General features: G+C 45.2%; 1 protein-coding gene across 5 annotated transcripts in view; it reads left to right on the top strand.

The window, feature by feature from the left end:
• The window catches only part of CSMD3 (CUB and Sushi multiple domains 3), a 3,270,409-nt gene that overhangs the window by 2,880,890 nt on the left and 376,150 nt on the right, over positions 1 to 13,369 (top strand). For all 5 annotated transcript variants that reach the window (XM_069621531.1, XM_069621530.1, XM_069621528.1 and 2 more), the window contains one exon: positions 2,157 to 2,330. In XM_069621531.1, coding sequence (XP_069477632.1) covers positions 2,157 to 2,330 — 174 coding nt within the window. The remainder of the gene's footprint in view (positions 1 to 2,156; positions 2,331 to 13,369) is intronic.

The following is a 13,369-nucleotide window of genomic DNA, read 5'->3' as shown; positions in this document are numbered from 1 at the left end:
TATTCTCCTCTCACGTCTAGCACAAATCGGGATCTCTGGATCAGTCCTGGCTTGGTTTACCTCTTTTCTTGCAGACCGCACTCAGACCCTTGCTATGCCCCCTTTTCTCTCTGTCCCTTGTGCCCTCACCTGTGGTGTCCCCCAGGGATCCTCTCTTTCCCCTATCCTATTCAATATCTACATATGGGCGCTGGTCTGCCTTATCCGCTCGTATGGACTTAATTGCTATTCCTACGCGGATGATACCCAAATCCTGATCCGTTGATTCTCTTCATGACTGCTTGACATCAGTCGGTGTCTGGATGGACCAAAATTGGCTCAAGCTTAATGGCGACAAGACTGAGGTGATGTTGGTGGGTTGCCCTCCCTGCCCGTCATTATGGACCTCTGCTTTTTGGCCTACCTCACTGGGCCCCCTGCCCTGTCCAGTGGACAAAGTAAAAAACTTAGGAGTCATTCTTTCCACCTCCCTGTCCATGACAAATCAGGTCTCTACGGTCTGCCAATCCGCCCACCACCAGATTAGGGTACTTAAGAGGGTCCTTCCTATGATCCCAGAGGCTATGCGGCCTCCTGTGGTAGCTGCATTAGTCCTCTCACGGTTGGACTATTGCAATTCCTTATACCTCGCTCAACCGACGGGCCTTCTCCAACGTCTCCAACGTATACAGAACCTGGCAGCTAGACTGGCCACAGGTTCCCCCTATGGAGCTCATATCTCGCCAGTGCTTCGTCAACTCCACTGGCTCCCAGTGGCCCAGCGAGTTAAGTTCAAGTCACTGTGTATTGTCCACCGAGCAATCCAGGGCCTAGGTGCTGAGTTTCTTCAAACCAAATTTGTCCGTTATATCCCGGAATGCAACCTTCGTTCCCTGAACACCAATCTCTTGGTGGTTCCTAAGTATAACCGGGAAAGACTCGGTGGCAGAGCCTTTTCCATTGCTGCGGCAAGGCTGTGGAACACCCTCCCACTGCCACTCAAGTCTATCTCCAACCATCTGGCTTTCAGGAAAGCCCTGAAAACTACTTTATTTTAGCTCTCTGACTATTACTGTGCTTCCTGTTTGATAGCTTCCTCACCAGCGCCATGATGCCCTAGGGCGACCGTGCGCTATACAAGTTCAGGTAACATAACATAACATAACAGATCAGTATGAAATAAACATATACACACTAGTTCACAAACGTGCCACAACAATGCTGCATCATATCTGCTGTTTATACAATAATTAGTGCAGCAAACTCATTTTGCCTCAAACATTGTTCCACATTTAACATTTTATGAATATACTTTGTTCATTATCGCACAAATGACAAAAACTACCGACAACAATGTCCTCCGCAAATGCCAAATTCCCTGGTTAAATTCCATTTGCTGCGATGATCAAAATGGGGGGATCTGCATTTAATCCATATTTCTTCTGAAAAATCTGCATTTAACATAAATTGAAGGTCAATATGTTTTTTTTTATTTGTTTTTATTTGTGTGTGGATCATTATAAACCTTTACAAAAACATATGGAAAACGTGTGCATACAACAACTTCAATTACAAATATAGTTTCTAACAGGATACATCTATGTGTATGTACATTTAAAAGTCATAAGGGAACTTCGGGGATTGGATGGACAGGAGATAGCAGACTCCCAATTCCTAAAGTGCACCCGTACGAAGGGCAGAAAAGGTTAAAGGGACTTCTCTTATAGCAGGTCCCTAAAGGATCCAAGTATTATGTTTGCAATTAAAATGTATGGGAACAACGTCCAGGAAAATAAATAAATAATGTACTGCTTCATACCTCATACAATGTGTACGTATGAAGCTGTGGAAATAATCAAGGGCCCGGATCTAACGTTCAGAATCCTGCTCCAGAAATAAGAAGTCTGGAATGTTATTTCCATTCCAAATTATGTAAAGAGCAAACATGACATGATCCATTTTTGATCCAGCGTACCTTAACTCACTTAATATATAAAATACACCTTATATAAAAGACACCCACGTATACACACTCTCTCACACAAACACACTTCCTCTTCTAAATGTGTAACCAACATGTATTGAACACAATCACACGCTTCTTTTGCAACAACATGTACAGTGGTATAAATGTTTAACAGCTTCCATTTTGTTTCTCCTGCATGTCTCTCTGCCAGCTGTTAGCTGTGGTCACCCAGGTAGTCCTATTTATGGCCGTACAAGTGGAAGTGGCTTCAACTTCAACGATGTAGTGTCATTCTCTTGCAACACTGGGTATGTCATGGAAGGACCAACGCGAGCACAGTGCCAGGCAAACAGGCAGTGGAGTCATCCTCCACCGATATGTAAAGGTAAGCAAACAGTATAATCTTACTTTAAAGAACTGGCAAGAATGACGGTTAACACATTGGTTTTTCCTTTCTAAACGCAGATGATATTAAATAGAATTGTCTCATTTTCTACCTCACTGCTTCTAGTCAATAGAGACCATATGTTAGAAAAATATTGGGTTCAGCAAACGTGCAACCATGGTGATGTGTGTGGTCCACACATAATTTTGGCGTAAGACTAGGCTCCACAGCTGAACTGTGGTCTCTTCTGTAATATTGAATGTGCAGGTTAAATCAAGTACCTGCATATAGGGGGAAGGGCCGTTCAATCGCCATTATGGAGTCATTTTTCATGCAAATGAGTGAATTGATTTGTCTGCCTACCAACCCTGCAATTAAAGAATCCTGAAATGTGTGTGGTGCAGGTGCCAACACATATACATATATTCCAACTCTGAGGAACCTTAAGTGGGGGTGTGCATGGCCAACCATCCTTTCTGTCGCTTCAAAATAACAAGCATTGGTAAAGTCAATAGTTTGTGATTTCTGATATAGTAAAATATCAGTGTTTTTCAGGCTTACAATGCATGCCCAGTTACCCACATCTTTTTTTCCAGACGTTGCAACCATATGGTCAATTACATATACCATTCACAGGGTATGCCATCAAATGTCCAGGTACCCATGCCATTGTTAGGTACTGTTATTAAAGAGCCAGGTGCTCACACTATTTGGAACAAAGCTTCCAAAAATGGTCCAGGCACTGACACCATGGACGGGGATTGTAGTACATTGTCCAGCTACTCACAACATTGCCAGGTATTTCTATCAAATGTGAACATACGCAGCATATCAACATGGATTACAATCAGATGTCTAGGTTATTCCCCTCTTACTAAAGATTGTTTTCAAATAGTTAAGAGATTTTCCCTGCATCAGTGGCAAGGTGTGAGAGTCTTCTCCCATAACTGGTGATATAGAGGAATCAGCTGATATCACCTTTTCCTTTAAGATTTCACTCAGCACCCACCGAGCTCACAACATGAGCAAGGACAGAAACTCTGATAATATTGTGCTGATTTCCCTTTGTTTACATGTGCAGAGATAATCAAGGCGAGTAAAGCTTTTCATTGCACAGCCCAAGATGCGAGAGGGAAGCGGCTGTCCAGCCGTTGATGATTTTTGCAATCACTCCTTTGCCTCAGGATCCTTCCCTTCCCCTCTGAAGCACTCCTTTGTGCATCCTCTTCTCAAGAAACCCACAGCTGATCCTTCTTGTCCAGCTAACTATCGCCCAATTTCCATTACTCCCTTTCTGGGCAAACTCCTGGAAAAATTGGCCATCTCTCAGCTTAACTTTCATCCCAGCTGTCTAAATGACCACCAGTCTGGCTTCAGAGCTGCCAGAAGCACAGAAACTGCTCTCCTGAACATCTGTGAAGATCTGCTCTCTAACCTTGAATCTAACATTACCTCTGTCCTCATCCTCCTCGATCTCTCTTCTGCCTTCAACATGGTCAACCATACCATCCTACTCAACCATCTCCATGAAAACCTGGGTATCACTGATCAAGCTGTGGCCTGGTTGACCTCTTTCCTCTCAGATCGACCCTCCCAGGTCCAACCTGGCTCCTTCCTTTCATTTATCTTCCTCTCTACCTGTGGTGTTCCCCATGGGTCTAACCTCTCGCCCTGGCTTTTCAACCAATACCTGGCAACTCTCGCCCACTGCATTGCCACTTTCTGCTCAAATTTCCAGTGCTACGCTGATGACAACTCATTATCAGGCTGCCCTCTGCCACCTCCTCTCTCTCTCTCATCTCTGATTGCCTAACTGCCATTCACGATTGGTGTGCCACCAATGATCTTTGTCTGAATGCCAGCAATACAGAGATCCCCCTCATCGGCACACCTTCACCATCCTTTCCCCTCACTCTCTGGCCAGACTCCCTTGGCCCTCGTCCTACCCCGACCTGCGAGGCTAAGAACCTCAGGGTCAACTTTGACTCCACCCTTTCCTTCTGCATCCACATCTCTGAGGTCTCTAAAAAGTCAAATGTCCTACTGCACCTCCTCAGAGGTACTCTGCCTTTCCTCTCCTTCCCCCAGAAGCTCATGGTATCCCAAGCTCTGGTTCTCTCTAGGTTGGACTACTGTAACAGCCTCTTTCTAAGTCTACCTGCCTCTACTCTCCGCCCTCTGCAACTAATCCAGAACAGGACTGCAAGACTTGTCCTTGGCCTCAAGCCCTGGAATCTTAGCTCTCCAGCTCTGAAATCTCTCCATTGGCTCCCAGTGGATGCAAGGATTAAATTCAAAACCCTCTGCATTGACCACAAGGCTTTCTGGGGTCTGGGTCCAAAATACCTTCAGCTATCCCTCCACAAATACCTCCCCTCTCGAGCTCTTCGCTCCTATACCTCCAACTCGCTCAGGGTCCGTCGTTTTTCAAAGAAACACGCTGGAGGTAGTTCTCTGCCTTCAGCTGGGGTCTCCCTCTGGAACAGTCTCCCTGTCACTCTAAAACTAGAGGAGAACCATCTCCAGTTCCGGAAACACCTCAAGACCTTCCTCTTTTCTTCTGCCTTCGCTACCCCTCCCCCCTGCTGATCTGTTCTCTCTTGGCACTGTGCACCTGGCCACCCTCTGTCATCCGGGCCCAGGTATCTGCCACCCTCCCGCACTGCCTCCCGGCCATGCCTTGCACTGTGGTCTGTATCTGTACCCTTAAAGCCACACCCTTTTTCTTCCTGCACTTATCAGAGCTACCTTGTCTGCTGCCTTAAACCTAGCATTTGCAAATTGCTGGCTGCACTACCACTGTTTGTTGCATTTATTATTTATTTATTGTTATTTATCTGTTTCTCCTCTGCTTCGCACTTTCCACTTCTCCCCCCTTCCATGCACTTTTCCCCTCCCCCTCCCCCATGCACTTGCGCATTCTCAATGTCACTGGGGCTAGTAAGATCTCTTTTTTGTTCTTCCATGTTCCCCTCCCTTGCCTTGTTGTGCTCTGAAACACTTGTGTACAAGCGTGATAGAACTAAAATATCAATATCAAAAGGTAGAGACAGGTAGCGTGTAGTGTGCTTGAAGTTGTGGTGTGTTGCTTGGGATAGAATCTATGGGTTCAACAGGAGTCGTGGAAGCGTAGTGTGAACGTGGACGAAAGCGGGCAGTTGGGAAGGTGGTTCTGTAGTGGGAAGGACTCTCAGCTTGTGGGTTATATCAACTGAGACTTGAATGAATAGGTACATCTCACCTATGAACTGCATCCGCCTGAGTACTTAGTGGCGGTAATCTGATTTTATGGTTTTTGAGATTTTTAAGGCTTGCATCAATTAGTATTTTGGTACTTGAAGACTTCCATTCATGATGAACGACATAAAGATGCAATAATTTGCCTTTTGCATAAAATTATTATTTAAGGATTATTTATTTAAATATTGTTCTGTTGCTTTATCATGTGCGATTTGCATTTTCCAAGTGAGGTTATTAACAGTGGGTATTACTTTAGAACCTTATAATAAAACATGTACACATACTTGGACATTGCTGTACAAGAACTGGGAAATAATGTGGTCAAGCAACTTACATTTAGACTTAACAAAAGTGTGTGATGAGGGGCAAATATTTCAAAATTGTTAGCCCCCTGGAAATGACTGACTTCATGACATTTGGACATCCCACTACTTTCCCCGGATTTCAAAGTTCTCAAAGGTACCTTGAAACCCACTTTTCAAGGCCCTAGGATCCACTGTTTCTGAACCGACAGGTGGGAAGATTGCACAGTGGGTCCCACTATGCTGCAGCATGCCCATGCTTGCCTCCCCTCCATGTCTGCTCCGGGGTATGTTAGCCACCACACGTGCCCACTTTCAGTGCAGTTTACTTCAGAGTGCAAAGCACAGCAGGCGATAAGCGACTCGGAACAGCGACCTACAGGAACATTGATTTTCAGCAATTGATGAGAGCATTATTACGTCTGTCTACAGAACCCATGTGAAGAACTGGTACTCTGCACCGGCATATAGTAATAGCACATGGCAATCTTTATGGGCCTTCTATGAGCCAATCAGAATTCTCGGAATACAATCAATATCTGATGCCGTTGACAGCTTTCTGAGCATTCTGATTTCAGAAGCATACAGGGAAACAGCAGAAAGCATATCTCTGCATTACAAAATATTCCTAGCAAGATTTCTTTCTAAAAGACTCTGCCTCAGTGCAAGTATATTTATTCACTAAACCTTTCATATGACAAGCAACCTCCTATTTAGTGATAAAGTGCAAGCTGAAAGGTGGAAAAATACTTTCAATTCCATATAGGAAGACCATTTAGTATTACATTGCACCCAATGCCAGCTCATGTTAAAACTGTGTGAGTTTAATCAAGCTTACAATTAACATGGATACAATATGAAGACAACATCATTAATTAAATACTGCAGCAAAACACATTTAATTTGCTAACACATTATTAGCACCCTGGGGGAGGCGCAGTCAGCTTCTAAGCCCGCATTCTGAGTTCCCTGAGCAGTGGGAGGCTATAATTCTCCCCTGTGGGAAGCAGGTAACTCTTCCTCGCTTCTTACCATCCATCCCATCCAATGTTCACATCTCCTGCCCACTTCCACTTTGACCATTTACCTGAAGAAGCCTGGTCCCTCGCTTCCACATGGAACAGTCTTTTCCTACACTTCCATGCCATGGAAAGGAAGAAATGACTACCTATAGTTGCCTTCTCCCATGACCATTGCAGCCATCTTGGATTTTATTTCTTTTTAGTTCTGAAAAAAATAGCATCTGGAAAACCATGACGTGATGCTAATAGGAATACAATCCTCCAGGCAGGAGGCATTACCAGGTCTGATAATGCCCGGCTAATGTTACCTGACCTGGTAAAGACCCTGCCCATCTGGGTTTATTGCTTAATTAAACTAGCATTTTTTACTACCCTATTGCATCTCAAACACTTGTATTGCTACTCCCACTTTTGGCTAACAGACGTATAAACTTCAGCATGGGTTACTATAAGTTAGGATAGTGATGCTTGCTCAACTTTTTGCATGCAGACAATAATGCCCACCCACACTGATTCCCATCAAAATAATTCCATGAAGATCCATTTTGAAAGCCACAACTTGTTTGGAGAGTCCCCGGTGGGCAAAATCCACCAAATATTTACAGCAGATCCATTTGCAGGCAAGCTTTTAAAGAAGACAGACACAATGCCTAAGCCACATTCACCAGCCAAAGGAGTCTAAGGACAATAATAACTTACACCCAATTAGTCACTTAAATGATATAAAAAGGAACATGCTGATGGCACTGGAGAAAGTCGCATACCATATCTCCAAAATACTGAGTAGTATTATAAATGCCAATGACTTTTTCTAAAATACAATAAATAATTCATAAATGATGAAATCCTACATTTTTCCTGAATTCCATCTGTACACTCTTTATCACATACCATGCTCAAATACTCATGATGTCCAGTCCCGTCAAGGATCATTGCGTCAATCAATGTCCACCCAGGGTTGTGACCAAAGCAAGTGAAAAACATGTCCCAGCTTGAATCACAGCCACATTATTTCACAATGTGATACAAAGTGCAAATGCATGTATCAGGAATGCAGGTCAGGAAATCTGACTAAGTAGCGTCAGAGCCCAATAGTCACAGAAACATGAAGTGCAAGTACCTAGTCATAACAGGAACAAGTGAACTTAATGTCCCAACTTCAATCAAACCCACATTATTGAACAATATAATGTAAAGTGCAAATGAATGCAGCAGCAATATAATTCAAGTAAGTAGAATCAACGCCCAATAATTGGACCACTCTGGAGGCTATGGCACCCGTGTGTGCTTTTTTCATCTCCCATCTGCGCTCTCCATACTTGTAGAGTGGTTCCGACTTTTCTATCGACTGCCACACCATTGTTGTGTGTTTTAGAAGGCATGCTTCTCCTTTTTACCTGTATAGACAGCACACACCACCTCCTACACACACGTGTTGTACCTTGCATTGCTGAGTCCTCCTTTACCTTAACACGGTGTCAGCAGTTAATGCCACACCAGCTTTGTGTTTACACTGCAAGGTGTGGTTCACCATGGCCTTGATGGGCCCTTTTGCACATTCATGTTGAACTTTGGCCTTGTTCTGCACGTATCTGGCTCACATCTCTTGGAGGTCTTTCCTCACCAACTGCAGGACACACGTTTTGGGCTCAGCCTTTGTCTGAAGGAATATGAAACTGTCTTTGTCTGCAGATATCTGGCTCACAACTCGTGGAAACCTTTACTCTCCAACAGCAGAACACGTTTTTGTTCTTTAAAGTTACTAGTGCCTCACCTGCCTCATCACCACCAGTTCTTGTGCACAATGTAATGACTTAATTGAACCATGACTTTGGACCCTATCTAGCCCAATGACTGCGCACACATTTTCGGGACTTTCCTTGTTGCTGCTACATTACTCCATCGGTGTTGCACTGTGAGCCCTTTCCTCTGTTACACCTTCCTTTTTGCCACATGGACTTGATCTCACTATATGCATTTATCCTTTTTGCTTATTGTATGGATGTCCGTCCCGCTTGCTTCTCATGGCATATTCCCCTTTGTGGTCTATTTGGTCACTTTCAATTCTATGTTGTTTGATTGTTCTATAAGCATTTGTCTCTATTGCCAAAACCACACTGTGGTCTTCACTGTAGAGGACACCTGCCCACCAATTGGCAGCATTGACTCTTGTTCCTATTGCCCTCAACTGCTGCTTCTGTGATCCTGCCTCATGTGGATGGAGGGCTGACCGTCCAGGCGGCCCCGAAGAGTATGATGAAGTCATTGTGTCTGCTCCTTTCTTATGTCATCTGCCTACTACTTGGCTGCCTGGCGAGTTCATTGTGCCTGTGCAGCTCTCTGCTCCCCCTCCTTCTCTCCATCCTTCGCTAGGCTCTCTCTCCCCTCTCTTGGCTGCCTCCATCTCACCAATCTACTCTAGCTGCTACTCTATCTCCTGTCCTGTAGTCTGGAAGGAAAAATAAAAAAAATAAAAAATCTCCTGGTCCACAATCCAGGTGTGCCCAATACTGACAACTATGTCAACATTTCTTCCAAGCAGATTGTCATTGACATCCTCTTTGACGCTCCTTCACCAGACCTGTGGACTCCACATTTGGTCTCTGTCCTTTCTCCTTTCTCCTCATCTATCATTAATGGAGGCACCAGATGGGAAGTATTCTTGGCAGGCTTCTCATCCTCTAGGTGCATCATTGATGTCTATCACAATGGAACTGTCACGGCCCAGTGCTCTCAGCCCAATCATCTACTTCTTGACAGACATCTTCTGTCTCTCATCAATTGGCTCCCTTCTCCTGCCACCCCTCCTCCTTCTCCTCCTTCGATGGGTATTCCACGTCCTGTACCCCACCTCAGAAGACCTTCAAAGGTGGTAACCAGGTCCACCATGCAACCCCCAACTCTTGCTCTGCCATCAAACATGCTTGTGACATTTGTCTCCTCCTTGAAGACTTTGACCTCGATTTTCTCACCCTCACTGAGACATGGTAAATTGCCAGCTCTAACACTGCGTCACACTACTTCCTGGGGTCTTCAAGATCATCTGTAAGCGAAGGCCTAACCGGCCTGTAGGTGGAGTGCCATTTATCTTTCCTGACTGTATCCCTGCCACTATCATTCCCACTCAGTCATACTCCTCATTTGAGTGCCTATTGACTTTTACCACCATCTACATGACGCCTGGTCTTTCTGCCCTCTTCCTCTCTAAGTGGACTTACCTCGCCTCTTCGATTCTTCCCTTTACTTCCAAACTTCTCCTCCTTGGAGATTTCAACATTCACATAGCCTCTTTTGAGGCTGCCACTAGTCACTTTTGCAGGCTCTGTGATGCACTTTCCCTCTCCATTGATCCGTCAGGTCTGAAACATACTGTGGGACATACCCTTGATGCTCTCATCTCCTCTGACATTCCTATCTCCAACCCTCAAACTACTACTCTCTCCTGGTCTGACAACCTCCTCAGTTCTTCTCATATTGATCTCTTAGGTCCCTTTACTATCCCTCTGCCTTCACTGTCTATCTCCTTCTCCGTCATTCGGCGGATGAAGCAAGTGTCAGTGGTTGCAATATCTACCACCTTCATTCTCCCCTCTCTCCCATCCCATGGACATACACACTGACTCCATCCTTGCTAATCTTCACCTTTTTATCACCAACACCCTTGATATGATGATCCGCATGAAGCCAGCCTCCAAGCGAAGCACCTGGTATGATTCTGACCTAGCCACTCTGAAACGCAAGATCAGAGTTGCTGGGTGGAAGTGGGGGGCATCAGACGCATCCTCTGAGAAACCGGCCTGTCGCCTGCTCTAAAGGCAATACAGATTTTACGTTGGTGCTAAGAAGATGGCTCACATCCAAGTTTATATCTCTGGGGCTTCTAACAATTCTAGTGAACCTGTCCAATCCTTCTGCAGTCTCTACATCTCATCTTCCATCCATGTCCCTCTGTACCTCTCTCATCTCTCACTTCCTTTAAAAAAGCCAAGACATTCTGTCCTCACTCTCCCCTCCCTCTACCTCCTTCCTCCCCCGCTATCATGCCTTCCTTAACTCCCCTCCCTCATTCCCTACCTCTCTCCTCCTTCTCTCCCATAGCACCTGATGAGGTTGCTAAACTAGTCCTCTGTATGAAAGTCTCCTCCAAAGAGGTGCTCCCCTGATTCTCTAGAACTATCAAGGACAATATTTCCTCCATTGTGCCTTTCCTTGGAGATTTCTGTAATCACTTCATTGCCACGTGCCCCTTCACTCAGCCCCTCAAGAACTTGTGCACCCCTCCTTAAAAAGCCCTCCTATGACCCTTCCTGTCCTGCTAACTATCGTCCTATCTCCATTATCCCCTTCCTGGGCAACCTACTCGAGAAGCTTGCCATCTCTCAACTGATTATGTTGGCTGCCTTCATGACCATCAGTCTGGCTGTGAGGAATTCGACCATCTGCATGATGGGAGTGCGCTCGTCTGGGCTTTTTTGAAATTTTAATTGGTTTTGAATGATGGTAGATCAACATCTGGAAAATGTGTCAGGCTAATCCACACACATTTTCCTATACTCACCGCATGACATACACATAGACCTGTGTACTCTGTGTGGACACAGCCTACATTCACCGCCCCCCTGTAATTTTTAGTTGGAATATGACAGCCAAGAGAACATCAAGACACCTCAAACTGGGGAAGGAAACACCTTCCCCCTGCCGTGGCCAGCCTAATTAACTATCAAAGGCTCCATGGATCAGCCCTGTCCGTTTGTGTAAGCACTGCAGATGCTGGCATCAATTAACATAATTAACATACTAATAGAGTATACTTCAAACAGGCACAACAAGAGTTTAACTTAAGAGACAGTTAACCGCAACAACCTTTGATATGCGCTGTGTCAACCTGAAGGCAGCCCCCGCCTCTCAGTATCAAGGGCAGTCACCTGTCATGTCTGGGACTATGCATTTACAGTGTCCCCTTCTGCAGTGGGACCCCATTCAGTAGGTACAAGTATATGGATTGATGGAGACAGAATGTCTGTCCTTGCTACAACTTCAAGGGAGACCTGCTGCAGTCAAGCCCCTTGAGCTGCTACAGTCTGCACCGCTGACAGTTGTTGCGCCACAATTGTTCATGCTGTCTGAGATGCCTCGACCAGCGCTTCAAACCCACCAACCAGCACTGAGCTAATGAATCCTGACCTGGAGCTACCGTGAAGGACAGCCTGCAGCCATCCACCCAGCCTCCCTCGCCAAACTGCCTGCCACCTGAGACCTGCAGCTGTCTTCCTTCTTGAACTCTGTCGCAGGAGCTACAAAGCGCTGTGAAACCAAATCAACACTATTGAGCAACAAGAATTACAAGCACAAGCTACATTGTGGTTCTGTCCCCCTGGTCCTTCTCCAAAGTCCCTAGAGACATTTTACAACCCATTGCTCCCTGTGTGCTGAAACCAAGTATTTTTAAACTATTGCTATTAATTACTTTACCAACTACACTCATGTTGGTATCCAGACTGCACCCCTTTTCCTTCTTGAAGCTGTCTATCCTCTGCATTCCTTTACATGGTGGGTTGCATTTTGTAGTGTGATAGAACTAAAGAAGATATTTGTATACAACCTTGACTGGACAGTCCCTTTTATCAATGGGTAACAATTGTATTTTCGCTGTGTTGCATCTAACCAACGATCCACAACCTTGCAGAGATAAGCCTTCTGTTCCATATACATTACCAAAACTGGACAAAGAGGTTTGTAATTTACTTGTGTTTCCAATCTGTTCAGATCGCTTCTGGTGTACTAGAAGTGTGGGACTGATTACTGGTTTAGAAACTGATATTCATCCCTGGACCGCTGATGCCACAGAAGTTGATTCTTCACACTGGCCTCGTAGGCACAGAAACTGCTCCACTGAACACTGTGACAAATTTCTTTCTATTCTTGTCTCTAACTCTCCTTCTGGTCTTATCCTCCTTGATCTTTCCTTCGCCTTTGGCATGGTCAATCACGCCACCCTGATAAATCATCTCTGTGACACTCTTTGCATCACTGGTCAGGCTATGGATTGGTTGACCTCCATCCTCTCCAACATAGTCTCCCAGATACAACTGGGCCCTTTTCTCCAGCATGGGGTCTGGCATGGATTCACATGCTCATGAATATTCCCCATCGTCAGGCTGGGAATCCTCGGTAAAGAAAAAACCAGTATCAGTTTCGTTTCTGATCTGTCTTTCGTAGTAGTAACCAATCACTGGTCTCTGCGTCATACTGACCACAGCCAATGACTGCCCTCTACCTAAGCCCCGCCTCTGGCAGCCATCTTCAGATTTTTACCACACGTTCATATGTTGGGATCCTCGTGCTATTGCTCTCGAGCGTTAGTGCTATTTTTTCACGTTTTTTCTCAAAAAACTTTGTTTTTTTCGGTCAAAAGAGCCTCAAGCTCCACCGACTCTCCATCCGATCAACGGGGACCCGTGTCGGATTCGTCCAC

This window comes from Ambystoma mexicanum, chromosome 5q (assembly GCF_040938575.1).
Source record: "Ambystoma mexicanum isolate Mex_15411 chromosome 5q, UKY_AmexF1_1, whole genome shotgun sequence".
Taxonomy (NCBI): domain Eukaryota; kingdom Metazoa; phylum Chordata; class Amphibia; order Caudata; family Ambystomatidae; genus Ambystoma; species Ambystoma mexicanum.
The sequence above is the reverse complement of the archived record's forward strand: the minus strand, read 5'-3'. Positions and strand labels throughout refer to the sequence as shown.